The sequence below is a fragment of the Aythya marila genome (assembly GCF_965140915.1).
Source record: "Aythya marila genome assembly, chromosome: 3".
NCBI classification, from domain to species: Eukaryota; Metazoa; Chordata; class Aves; order Anseriformes; family Anatidae; genus Aythya; species Aythya marila.
In genome coordinates, this window is record NC_139044.1 from 61,458,883 (window position 1) to 61,472,769 (window position 13,887).

Genomic DNA, 13,887 nt, shown 5'->3' on the forward strand with positions numbered 1-13,887 from the left:
ACGGCTGCTCTTGACATAAGCTGGAGAATCAGTTTGGATTTCTTTTCAAAATTAAATTAGAAATAACCAAAGCATGCCACGCACAACCAGGTGTACCAGAGGGCATTTCTGGTGTATACACAAATCCAGAGAGCTGCTAGGGAAGAGACCATTGCCTCAGTTTCCCCTTCGCACTCCCTGACTTCCTGACTGGAAGAAACCTCAACAAACTTCTTGTTTGGAAGGCTTTCCAGAAGTTTCAAATGGGAGAAGCTGAAAATAGCGCACAAAATGCCAGTGGAAAGAGGAAGTTGGGGATAACTGACTTTTTACTGATATGCTAGTATATCGACATTCTGGTTTGCTTTTTATATATGAATACACAATTGCATGCATGCACACACCCATATGCACACATAAAGTGGATTAGATTCATTCTGAAGCTTTCAACAACAGCAGCTACACTTTTTACAAGTCACAGGCAGCCATATTCCCTTCAGAAGTCATCTGGTAGGAAAATATCAAAAGCAGAATGTGCAGGCTTTTAAAGAAATGTGTAGGAGCAAAACAAGCTTATTTCTGTTTTAATCCAAACTGAATCATATGTCTTATGTCAAAGCTATAAAAAACAAGGAAGGTAAAAGAGGTAATTCTTGTACTACAAACTTTTTTTTAAATGTTGTATTAAAGTACTTCCTTCTCTTTAAGCCTAAAGAAATAAAAAAAGTCGATTCCTAGGAAGGTAATTTCACCGTTTTCCTACCATTAAGAAAAAACTAAGGAGGCACATCCTCTTCTGGAGTAGTCTGCTACAGCTCCTCAGGCTTCAAAGGAACTAGGACGATTTCCAACAATGGAGGACATGATCCTCATATCTTTAGTAAGTGAAAAAACATCCTCCCTAAAACTATTTGGGAGAGGAAGTTTCTCTGGAGGCAGCTAATAAAATACTTTCAGAGGTCTGCAAAGGAGATCAGTCAGTCTCTTTTTCCCCGAGGAGGAGAGGAGGTGCTCCGTGTCAGCCGCTGCCACTTCACCAGCAGGAGAAGTGCGGAGCCCGTGGCCCTGTTCCCAAAGCCCCAGAGGAGCGGCGTGTGGGTCAGATGAGACCTTCTGCTGGCAGCAGCCACCATCTGTCCCCTTGGCCACCCCTGCCATTACGTAATGGCGCTTATCTGGTCGGCTGACCAGGAGGCCCTGGAGAAGGAGGGCTCCCAGATGGCAGTCTGCTGCCACCACAGACCTTCCTACACTGCTCCCTCCAAAGGCCGGGAGCTTGGGTGAAGGACGAAGTCTGGAACTGGGCTGGGAAGTGCAACACGCTCCCCATGCACTTGATGTCCATACAGGCTCAACATGTATCCCGCAGTGGGGCAGAAGATGCTCCCTGCTCTTCCCTGACACGGAAAAGATGCCTGAGGTCTGCCTAGCCCGTTCAGCCAGGCACCACAAAACTGGAGATGCAATTGAACTAGTACACAAGGAGGATAAAAGACATAAAAACCTCTAAGCAAGCTGAAAAGTTTCAAGTAGCCTTGGAGCCGTATTCAGATAAATGACCTTGGATGGACATTGATGCACCCAAAGGAAGATGTCTGGTCCAGAGAGGGTTTGGAGGGCATAAATTAGGATCCTATCAGACACATACCCCCCACTGATACTAGAGACAGCTTCAGTGGTCCCCACAGGAGGCTGGAAACCCTCAGCCCTCTTACAGGTAGGCACATCCATCCAAACAGTAGTAAACTGCTAGTACACCCTCCTGCCTGCTCAGTATTTGCATTGCTCCCTGAGGCAGGACTTGCAATTTCTCCCTCCACTGCTACAAATCAGAGTGAATGCACCCATTTCTCTTGACGCACTGTGATGGAAGATGAGAACAACTGCCAAAGGGGCAGGTAATGTTTCAACAACATGAATGTTTTTACCTAGCCCTCTTCTCTTCTCAGAGGATACCGAGAGCTCTTTGCAGTATGGCTTCTGTCCATGGGTCCTGGCCCGTTATGGAGGCTCCTAGATGCAAAAGCAGAAATTAATAAAATATATGTTAAAACAAACAAAGAGCAGACAAACACAAAAGCAGTGCTTGCAATTACCTCTTCCATTTTCTTTCTTCCTCATACCTCTCACTCTTAGATTCTGCAGCAATACCAACAGCAGCAGAACTGACGAGTGAATGGAATAATACTGAGAAATTCGGGTTATCTCTGGAAAATCTTCCCAGAACAGCCTGAAGTGGCCGCACAGTTTTAGAGAAGGCAGGAGGATGTCACCTTCACTCCAAGGCCAGGATGAATTGCTGGGCTGGGTCCATTAACCCCATCTGAGCTGCACTTGACTCCAAATCTCTCACTTTTTGGAATATTAAAATAATATCAAAGTAATATAAAAAATGTTATCAACCCAAGCCATGTTCATCAAGTGCCGAAAACCTATCACATGCCTTTGCACTAATTCTGCTGGCTTCTTACCCTACCAAAATAGACTTTATTGAAGAGATTTAACCAGGTTCAAAACAAGTGAAAGATCATTTGGCAGACCAGAAAGCCATGTAAAATTGCTACCATAAGGAAGAAGACATTTCTGTGCTGCTGTCTATGTATTTATTTTTTGCATATGGAATCAGTCATTTTGTATGCTTGATAAAATCAAGGACAATTAAACTAAATTGAGCTTTAATTTCAAACTGAGGCATATATCTGTGGCTGAGCATTTCTTCCTGCAGTGTCTGGAATTACTAACCAGCAGCACAAGCTAAGCTCAGATATCAGACAAGGTGGGAACAAGCTCACTGCTCATCGACAAGGAGACAATGATAAAGGTGTTGGAGTACTTTGTGTTCCTATGAAAAGAAGAGTTCGAGCAAGACCTAGATGGCAGTCTGCTAGATATTTACGATGAGAAGCAGGACAATAAATGTTTCAGGAGCTGGGGAGGGATAGGACAAGGTCAAAAAGAAATGACCCAGCTGATGAAGAATCCTACCATTCTGGGCAAGACGATAAATGAGCCCCATCGAAGGCTAGCCCTCTGTATTCATGAACATCAACACTACCTGCAGGCTCAACATCACCTCTCCGAGCTGCACCACTCAGTGGATAAATGACCCTTTTATTTGCAAAGGCACAACTGCAAATAAGTGTTTTTAAACCCAGCCTCAAATCCAACTTTCATATCTTTAACATACTGAAACTCTTTGCTCCTTTTAATGCCTAATGTATCTGCCTTTTGCAAGGTCTGACTCTCCTCTGGCTGGCGTTTCCCTGTGAACTCACTGGACCATCAATCTTCCTGCCAAGTTTTCATGTGCAGCAGACCGATTTCCATCCTTCTTCAGACCTTGGTTTGACTGCAGTTCTGGAAGTTCCCTGCTCCTGCATCTTTCAGGGCTAACCCAATTGCTAGCCTTGTACAAAGTGCTGCATCCCGATGACTTGGATTTCGTGCCTCCCTCCCAAATCCTCAGATGACCTGTGAGAAGAACAAAGCCTTTCCGAACTGAGCAGATGGCTTGCAAGAGGATACTTGTTCAGGAAGGGCAGGCTGTGCTAATGACTTTTCCAAAGTCCCACTCTGTAGTTGCCAAGAACATAATTTCCAAAAGGAAAGGTGGTTTTAGTAACACGGCACTAGCCTTAGTCAACGTGAAAAAATTGTAAATTTTTTATGGCTGCACAAACGCTGATGAAGACAAGTTTTCTAGAGGTTCTGGTTGGGTGGAGTCCTCCCAAGCTGGGTTGAAGGGAGATAGCTTACGTTATCTGGAAAAGCCAAGTCACTTGAGGCCAATAAGTCTAAGTGAATCATTTAATTAGAGACCACACAGGGTCAGAAAAGGATTTTGATTCCATCCGAACCTTCTCTTATCACACGAAGCTACAGAGTAGGATATTACACAGCTTGGGGGGAAAAAAAAATAATATATCAAACTCTTTATTAAGTCTTTCTCTCCCTCATTTGTGCAAAATCCATCCAGGCACTCTGCAAGGCACACACAGTAGCTGGCCCCTCAGCAAGTCGCCATTCAAATCCTGCCTATCCAGTGGCAGTCGCATTGCAGCAGAGGAGGTGTTAGATGTCCTGCTAGAGTTTTGCAGAGCGGCTTACCCAGGGAACTGTGGGTCCTACCATTTGCTCCTCATCTCTAATGAACACTCATGTCTAGAACAATAAAGTCTCCTCTTGTTAGTGATGGCTTTGAAAGAAAAAAACAGCTATTAAGACGATTAAGACACAGCTCATGTACGGCAAAACCTTCTAATGTCTATTTCCATCTACCTTTGAAAGTCACACTGCTATGCAGAGGCAACCAAATGTCCTGGTTTAACCTCTTGCATAGCTATCGGATGAAAAGAAAGAACAGCGAGAAATTCGGCAAATCAAAGGCTTTGCAAGAGGGTTCAGGGACTTCAAAACAGCCTCTTCTCACATGCCATCCTTGTGCGGGAGAACAGGAGGGAGGAAACAGTGCGTTCAGATCTCCACTCGGTTCAGGACTTGCTCCTATCAGTTTCTGACAGCTTCTTCAGATATAACACAATTTGATCCACTTCAGAGGTGTGACTTATTACCAGTTCTGTTTACTGGCACAGAGTGCCAAGCAAAAAACTTCCCTACCCAGAGATCGGCTTCCTGCAATAACCCAGGTTACCAGCTCCAACTCAATCTCTGAACAGCAGGAATCTTTCTCTTTTTTTTTTTTTTCCTATTATTAATTTTTAGAAGGAGATGGGATGCTATCTGAATGATTAGCTGCCCAATTGCATCAGAGAACAGCACATAAATAGGATTCCCTTTCAAAGCAGAGGTAGAAGCAGCCGCTTGGAATAAGCTGAAGGGGGGTGTTAATTGTGCTCTGGCTTTGAAAAGTGACAAAACCATGCCGGTGAAATTGATAACCCAAATATCCCAGAAATTCGCAACTCCACGGAGTTGTCAAAAATATTAAATTATATAGCATGCACAGATGTGATTGAGAAATTACCCGAAGATTTGTTTAAGAAACATCAAAGCAGTTACATTCAATCATTTCGCCTGGGCCAGTATTCTCTTTCATTTTCAGCAAGTTTAGGGAATTAAGGGCGGTATTGGCAAACATTTATTCAGCTAAGTCTCTCTGCAGAGCTCCTGGTTACAGCGTGAAGGCTCGCTCACCGGATCCCAACTCACACACCGGTCTGTCTGCCCACCAGCGTTTTGGAGCTGTGCTGAGCAAGTTACGGCAGCAGAAAATGCCAGCTCTCCTATCCGATCACAGGGGTATCGTGAAACCTAATTCCTGAGAAGAAGAGGAGGATCCAAGCGAAGCTCAGCCAGCTCTGCTGGATGTCTGGGAGCCCCTCTAAGCCTGTTTGCAACAGCTCATACCTAGAGCTCAGCGGAGTGCCCTTCCTTTCAACAGGAGCCTCCTTGCTTTTGGCAGCCTTACATCAGGACATCAATGCCCTCGTCCAAAACATGGCAATAGAAGGTCTCATCCTCACTCCACTGTGTTTTGGGCCATCTGTAATGTCTGGAGCAATTGAAGTTTCCTCAGGACTGAGCAAAGCAGAAACAGGCAGTCTTTGTGAGCCACCACAAGTTTTGAGTTCCTATTTAGGGAAAGGCAGACATGGAAATGATCTCCGAATCGCAGATATGAAGAAATGAGCCTGGATTCCCATTTGGCAAATTACAGCATTTTAAATGTAAGGCTGGGAACGGAGATATTTTTAGTGAAACCATCTTCAAAATACCCCGGGCTCTGCATTTTTGTGTCCTTCAGGCCTCGTGTCCTTGGGAAGAAGCAGGGGAAGGTTTTAGTTTGTTGCAGAGGGTGACCTTGTGCCGTATCGCAGGAGCAGGGTCGAGCAGAGAGGAGCTCTGGGTTTTGCCATGGCTTGCCTGGTGGCCTTGGGGGCTTTGCTTATAGCACCTCCTGAGGCATTTATCCCCAGCTGTGAAATGGGACACGAAGTTTAGCATCTCACAGGAGCAGAATCCGCCGCCCACAGCTGTGAGTACCCCTAGGACGGGAGGCACTCCAGAAGCACACCCTTTCCTTTAGGTATTATTGGCAATGAACGCACTCCTGGCACCAATTACAGATCCTCAAAGACCCTGGGCTTGGAGCCCTCTGAGCCGTGATGGATATTCACAACGGGCTCGTGCTGCTGGGCGAGCTGCTGCCGCTGTCCCCGCGCAGTCACCGTTCATTTGCGAGAGTGATGGCGCTACCCCGGATGATGATTTGTTGATTAGTTAATGGCTGTCAGCGAGCACACCGTACGTACATTAGCTGTCCCGTTTTAATGAGGAACAGAACTCTTTAACGTTCCGCTCCTGCCGTTTCTTCATTTTTAATATGCAATTAAAAAGTGACAAATGCAGGCCTCGAAAGGGATCGGGCTAGACAGTCCCTGGAGGTCTCATCCGACCTCACCTATTATGTGGTTCTGTGAAAATATCCTGGAGTCTTTAAACATCACTCATTACAATTTCACCCCAAAAGCAGGTAGGAAACGCCATTCCTGACCCGCTGCATTCAGCTGCTCCCTCGTCTTCCTGAGAAAGAAGAAAGAGCTTGGAAAGTTCTCTCTTAAAAAGATTAAAACTAAAAACTTTTGCTGCCGCGTCACTTTACATCAACACGCTCATCTACGTTTAATGGAGTTGGTTTTCTTCCGAATAACAAGCCTGAACAAAACTTTCCATTGTGCTTGGGAAACAATATTGCCGGTGTGACTCGAGACAGTTTGGATGGCGCCCCATAGCCCAGTAGAAGAGGGGCAATCTTGTGTTGTAAGCCGCCCTGAGCTGGGGTCACAGCACCGATCGCTTGCCTGAATGTCAGAATGAATCTTCCCACTCAGCCACTAAAGTGCTTCAGCCAGGTAGCAGGCAGATAATGTGCCACGTCTGATATCGTTTCTTGCAGCGAGCAACGGGAGCCCTTCGGATGTGAATTGAGTTCTGTTGTCACTTAAAATCTGTCCAGGAACTTGAAAACGAGAGTCTTAGCACTCCCCGCAGCTGCACTCCAGTAATTTACACGGAATATCGCAAGCCTTTCTGGAGGAGCTTCTACTAAAGCTGAAAAAAAAAAAAAAAAAAGAAAGAAGACTTATGTAAAGTGCAGGAAAAGTTTGCTGGATTCCACCTACTCCACGGTGCTACCCCAAAGAACAGCCGGTGTTTGGGGGAAATCTTGACATTTCCTTGCCAGCCGTGGTCGTTTCCATTGCAATATCCCCCTGCAACCAGCGGCAGGCATGGCAAACCTCCTGCACTCACACACTGACTGGTAACTTTGGATAGGAAAGACTGGCCACGAACACATCCATTGCTGTAACTACACCGAAATCATTGCTGAGATCCTCTGGGGTACGCAGTGACCCATAACCATTTTTTTTCGGCAAAGGCAGGCAAAGCCCACGCGATGGACCAAGGCACTCCGGAAAGGAGCCCTGCTGCTCTGGGAGGGAGGAATCCGCAGTAAGAAATGGCTTTCCGATAAATGAGCATTATTGTGAGCCGTTTTGTAGCCGCGGTGCCTCAAGGATAGATTTGCATTTGCATATCACACGCTAACCAGTCCCTCGTGCATCATTTAAACCCTCTCCACACAAGCAATGCTCTGTCAGTTTTCATAACCCGGCTGCCTGTACAGGAATTGCTCTGTTTTTCCTCCCAAAACTGTGTGTGAAAGCAGAAATGCTCTGTGCTCACAACTGGCTTTAGGGAATGGCTAATTTTGTAAAATCTCCACAAACTCGGAAAATATTTTGCCAGTCAATTTATCAGGAGCTGCTGCCTAACGCGGTAAATCTTGCATTTTATACTTAGTGAGAGATGCTCCTTTTTTTTTTTTTTTTTTTTTTTTTTTTTTTTTCCCCTGTCTTTGCAGCATTAACAAGTGTTTCGGGCACAGTCCTGGGCAGGGACAGGGGCATGCATGCTAAAACCTCTTTTCTCCATCAATAAGGCGAGGAGCCCCAGCGTTGCAGGCTGCTGCTCTCACTCCATGTTGGCGTGAGCCCATTCCCACTGGTCAGCAAATGGCGAAAAGCACAAAGCCAAACGCAACTTTCCAAACTCCAGCGTTTGCCTGCCACGGGTTATTTGTGCAGGACAGCAGCGGGTCACTCGCTCGCTCACACGGGTAAGTCTTACCCGGCAGCAGAATGATCATTGATCTCGTGCCATTGATTTTCCAGCCCACCGGTAACATACTAAATCTTTTCTGTTAAAAGAACAAACTGTCGTGGCAGGAGGAAGTGCGTTAGCCCAGCAGCCCACTGCTATAAAGACCAGAAATCCTTTCAGAGATGCGAGCTTTCCACTGCCTGATGAGGAAAAAAAGACTTTTTTTTGGCTCTTTAGTGCTTTCCTAGCACTTACTTCATGGGTCCCAAACCTCCCTATAGTCAAACCGGAATTCTTCATTGAAAAGATCTTGCGTAAGGCTGTCCATACACTGAACCCGAGGAGGAGGCTGGAAGTCCTTAAATACTCAACAGACAGCACCAGCTGCCAAAACTTGATCATTCCTGCTGGCGGGGTGTGAGCTGGGGGGAAACCATTTCCACCATTTGGTTGAAAATTTTCCATCTTTTGATGGTCAAATGAGTTCACAAACTCTTCGGAGTCTGTTTCGGTAACAAGAAGGTGCTGTTCCTCCGGTGTTACACACAGCTCAGGCGCATTTGGTACGATAACCTTATCGCCTCCTCGCACTAGAGGAAGCTGTGAACACAGGAGTTAATCAACATTTAATTTTCTCAAAGTATCATAGATGAATGCTCCCGAACCCAATTTGCCTGCCTTCTGCTAGTCAAATAGGCACAAAGATACTGAGGGAGGAGAAAAAGGAGGGAGAAAGGGGGCACGAGCAGTGCTTCTTATTAAATAAACTCCTATCATGGGAGCCGACTTGACTATAATTGGATTTCATTAATTTTTTGGGTTATTTTTACGTCCAGTGTTTTCCAGACAAACTGCAAAGGGGTTGCACTTAGGTTTTATTTCTTTTTTGCCACAGTGGAAAGCAAGATTGTCCTCCTCTCATCGGGTTCCTTGAGCATCCCTCACGTTTCCACACGTGGGGCACGCCGTCAGCGGGAGGCTCTGGCACCAGCGCTTCTTGCAGCGTGCTCAGGTACTCCTCGACTGCTCCCTGCGGACTGAAATAAAACAGATTAAAAATGAGCCCGGCGGAGGGAAAAACCGTGCTGTGTATGTCTCAATCAACCTCCAGCCCCAGCCCTACACATCCCTGCACCTGCACGCACGCTCTCGGCTCGCTGTGGAGGTCAGCAGGATCTCACCAGGGAAGCAGAAAGAACAGTGCCCCGTGCTCCCTCTGCGTGCATTCACTAATTAACCCAGACGTCAGCACACCGAGTGCGACTTACCTCTGTTTGTACAGGAAATAAGGGGACGAGGGTCATGAGGGAGGGAAGGAGGAGAGGCTCCTTGCTCGTACATGTATGATGAATACCGGCCCAGCTGGCAGGTGCTGCTTTGATTTCCCCTGAACAGACCAGCAAACCCTGAGCCACTGTTTTTAGAAGGGTGGAAGTGATCCGGCCACATCAGGCATTTCAGCCAAATGTCGGTCTGAGGGAAGTTAGCAGAACGGCTGGGATTTAGGATTGGGTTAAGGAGGTACAAAGGAAAGCAACGCCACATATGGAAAATAAATAGCTCTTGACCAACTAATCCAATACTTTTAATGAGATTATAAATTTCATTGACCACTGCAGCGATTTTGATGCACCAAGATTTACACTCAATAAAATGTTTAATGCTGTGCTCAGAAGAGCATAATAGCACATGGGACTGACATAAAAGGACGCGCATAATATCGATTCAAAAAGGAACTGGTAGAGGAGACTCTGCAGAGACAGACAGACATCTGCAGGAGGGATGCAGGAGGAACAAATTGAACTTCTGCTCTCATCCTCTCTGCACTGACTGCAGATGAATCCTAGGAGATTAGCTTGCTGTGCCAAAGCCTTTGTGAATACTCCTGGGTCCTGAGACACAATTATGCGTTACACATTATGCAAATACAAAGTCACACCTCACAGACACCACACTGATGAGCTGCTGCGCTGAGGAGTGGGGATGCTGAAGGACTCCTCTCGTGAACAAGCCGACACGAACCACAGCACGATGTGCCAGGCACGCCAGCCTGCCTCCCAAATGCACACAGACCACGGGACGGGAGTTAAAGAAGTTACTGAACCTCCCCAGGTGTGCTCAAATGCCAGGCCTGGCTTGGCAGCTGCCTCGTGCACAACTTCTCATACAACTGCACTCTAACGCTGAGTTGGATAAGCTACCTAACGTTAGCCTGTCATAAAATGGGTACTTCACACACCTTTTGGTTTCCTTTTGGTTCTAGGAGCAGCAAATTGTATTTAAAAATGGCATAATGGATCACTGTGTACTTAAAAAATGGCATAATGGATCACTACCACCACTGGCTCAGGGGCTGGGAGGCTCGAGAGAAAAGCCTCTGACAAATGTGGAAAACCACCTTGGAGGACTGAAGAGTAGTAACCACAGTGTTTTGGTGCTTGAACTGATACCAGGACAGCACAGGGCCTCAGAAGTAAACAAACACATCCTTAGCAGCAGTATTTTAAACCATTGACTTTATTAAAATACTTAATACATAGTTTGCAGAGGAATGTACTTACATTTTTTGGAAACTCCACTGAAACCAAATTTTAATTATATATTTAACAAAAGACGTAACAGTGGATGATATCATGCTGTACACCAAAAAGTAGACAAGTTATTTTTTTTTTTATTATCATTATTTTCCTGGCACAGACTCTTCCTTGCTTCTTAGCTTCAGTCTCAAACATCTAATAGCAGACAAAGCAGGTCTGCATTTCTCACAGCATGAAACCCATCTGGTCCAAGTGAAATTCTGTTTGGTTTTGTCAGGTTCTTCATTCAACCAGTAGATTCCAGAAAAGCAAAGGCAATTGACCTCTCTAAAAAGCTACAGGTCATAGTGCAAGGATTGTTCTATAATCAAACGTGAACATGGAGCTCTAACCTTCCTCAGAGCCACTGCTCTTTCAAAATACCCATTTCAAGTAGAGTGTGAAAAGATGCTGTCCAGATACAAGGGCTACAACACGTTCATGAGCTTGGTGGAATGCACATGGAAGCGAGCTGCAGCCTGATTCCCGCAGCTCCAAAGTAAAAGGTAAACCAGAAGCTAGGTCTTGTTGAAATACAAGATGCGAGGGCTGGGAAGGAGAAAGAAGGAGACAGCCTGGAGACATCCTCACAAGAATGAAATGCAGTAACTCATTTAAAAGGCTGCAATCATCATATAAGTTGCAATAGCCACAGAACCATGAGGATTGGCGACAAAAAGTTTGTTTTAACAATCTCAGCGATGAGTGTAATTGGGGGGAAAATGCTTATACTAAGTGGTGAAGAAATAATTAACTGCGTGTTTCAATGCAAGATGCTTAGAGGCTGCATAGGTTTTCACAACAAATTCATAAGGCTCTTTTGAAGAGATGATTTTGCACCTTGCATAGGTGATATTATATCTTTTCTATAGATAATATGCAGAAACTATGTACAGTTGAGAAAAGAACTTTGATGAACACATTTTTTTCCCCTCAAGTTTTACCGTAGTATAAAAAGTAACTTATTTAACTCCTTCGGTTCTCTGAAACACGTGTGGAATATCCCAGAAAGAGACGCGAGGAACACCACCTAAATGATGCCACGTGTATTTACACAGCAGGTTGAAACAGCAAGAGAAGCCACCACAAAGCGTAGTCCTAAGGTTTCCACATAGAAAAGGAAATATTGCAGGAGTTAATTTTGCTTACAAACATTAAAACTCATCCAAATGGAAATGTACTGTAGTTATAACGCATTGAGTATCATTACTGATCAGACTGCTGGATGAAGGATGACTCGTACTGACGCGGTAAGTAAACTATAGGAAAAGCCGATCAGATCCCTGCTTGTTAAATTGACAGTAAACTTTAAAATCTGCGATAGTTTGGTTTCTAATTGACCCCAGCTCAGAACAGCTCCTCCACGAGACAACGAGGAGGCAGCTTCCCAGAATCAGTATCACCGACAGCTGCCAATGCACTGCCCTGAGAGCCACCACGTATTAACGTGCTGCTCCGTTTGGTTCGGAGGGAAGTCAGACAGTGGCTTTGTGCTGTATCGTTGGACAGCCGACCCTGACCACCCTCATAAATGGTTCATTTTCACAAAAAATGAACCCTGCAAATTACCCCAGCCAGGAGACCTTCCCTGCGACACAGCTGTCTCCCGCTGAAACTGCCTTCGCCTTCATGCAGGAGCTGTCTGGCAATTCTTTTGCCATTTAGCGCCTGGATCTAAGATGTCGTCGATAGCACTGGTTGTAACTCTTGCATATCACAGTGAAGTGTACTTTTTTTCGTAATATTTACAATAGTATCACTGTGGAGAACTAAGCCCTGTACTAGAATCAGTCTCAGAACAGAGACCTTAACGCTAAAGATTTGGTGTATTCCTTATCTACAGAGGAACTTAGAAGGCAAAGCTAAAATCAGCCCACTATACATTTGGTGTGTTAGGTTCAAACAGAGAAAAAAATAAAACACCCAGCACGTTCCCTTTCAAAAGGATGCTATTTACAAGAGGGATTCACTTTTTTAATATTTCAACAACAAAAACCCAGCTAATATTAAAATTAGTGAAATCTAAGAAGGCTTAGTTTTTAACCAACACAGTGCGGAAACAACATTGCTGTTTGCTTTTAAACACAAGTCTCAGAAATGCAGGGAAACTAGGATAAATTATACTATGGGTGACAAACTGCAACCAGTTGAATAACAATAATAATAATAAAAAAAAGTTTTTCTCTTTTTTTAAACACGGCTTCTAAAAAGTACAGCATTCCAATGTTTTTGCAGTTCCAGATTGCTGACATTATAAATTAAAGGTGAAAAGATATCCGTATATAAACAAGGCAGCTTTCCCTTGATTCCACTGTACTGTTCTTGTCTAAACCTTTGGAAATTTCATCTTCAGATACCAGACGGTAAGGTTGACTTTGTCAGTTACAAACCAACGTCCGTTCATGATGTGGAATTTGGAGAAAAACAAAACAAAAAGGGAAAAAAAAAAGGAAAAACACACCTAGGTATTTACAACAATTCAGGTATTTCTTTTTCCAGCCCTCACACTCGTATTTCACCTTCTGCAGCAGTGTAAACATGCCGTCCGCTGAGCCCAGGGTCTTATGTGATGGTGCGCGGCCTCTTGGGCGGCGGGGGCGGCATGAGTTCGGTGTCAGGGTCGAGGTGGTGTTTCCGTGTCTGTCCCTGGGAAGCTGCCGTACACCTGTCGATGAACTCGAACAGCATCTCCTTCGTGACCGGGTTCTGGATGCTATTGCACACAGCTGGGGACAAAGAGCACATTCTGAAGTTACCGACCTGATTTGTTGCAGTATTTATTGCACTTGGATAATTTGATCCCCCTTGTTGCAAAATAAATAATGTAATTTGGCTCAAGTAGTTGGCCTTAACGCGTAATTGCACAAGGCTGCTCTGTCAGGAGTCAACCACCCCTGCTTCGCCTCAGAGGTCAGCAAAGCACCACTACCACAGTGGGCATCGACCTCATGGGAACTGCTATTTTTAACCAAAAAAAGGCATACACATGTGTCTGAGGGTGTGTGTGCACTTCTTCATGCAGCAACTACAAACATGTCAGGAACTGATGTCATATTGAGGCAAGGAATGGCAACAAACGCCTCGTGGGGCCTGGCCTTAAGACACTACCCAAATCCTAACACTTCAAAACAAGACTGGCTTAGCAGTGAAAACCTCTAAACTAAGGCCACTCTGTTTTTCCACTAAGTACTACAAACACTATAAACCC

The 13,887-nt window shown here is 45.0% G+C and overlaps 1 protein-coding gene across 2 annotated transcripts in view; it reads right to left on the reverse strand.

Moving 5' to 3' along the window:
• Window positions 1-9,015: 9,015 nt before the first annotated feature.
• RNGTT (RNA guanylyltransferase and 5'-phosphatase) overlaps window positions 9,016-13,887 on the reverse strand; it is a 180,506-nt gene continuing 175,634 nt past the window's right edge. Inside the window, exons 16-17 of one of the 2 annotated variants that reach the window (XM_082756487.1) lie at window positions 13,199-13,405; window positions 9,016-9,133 (exon numbers count right to left, since the gene is read on the reverse strand). In XM_082756487.1, the coding sequence (XP_082612613.1) occupies window positions 13,242-13,405 (164 nt within the window). In that variant the 3' untranslated portion in view covers window positions 9,016-9,133; window positions 13,199-13,241. Of the gene's footprint in view, window positions 9,134-10,518; window positions 13,406-13,887 lie in introns of those variants that run through there. The other variant, XM_082756486.1, reaches the window with a different exon arrangement.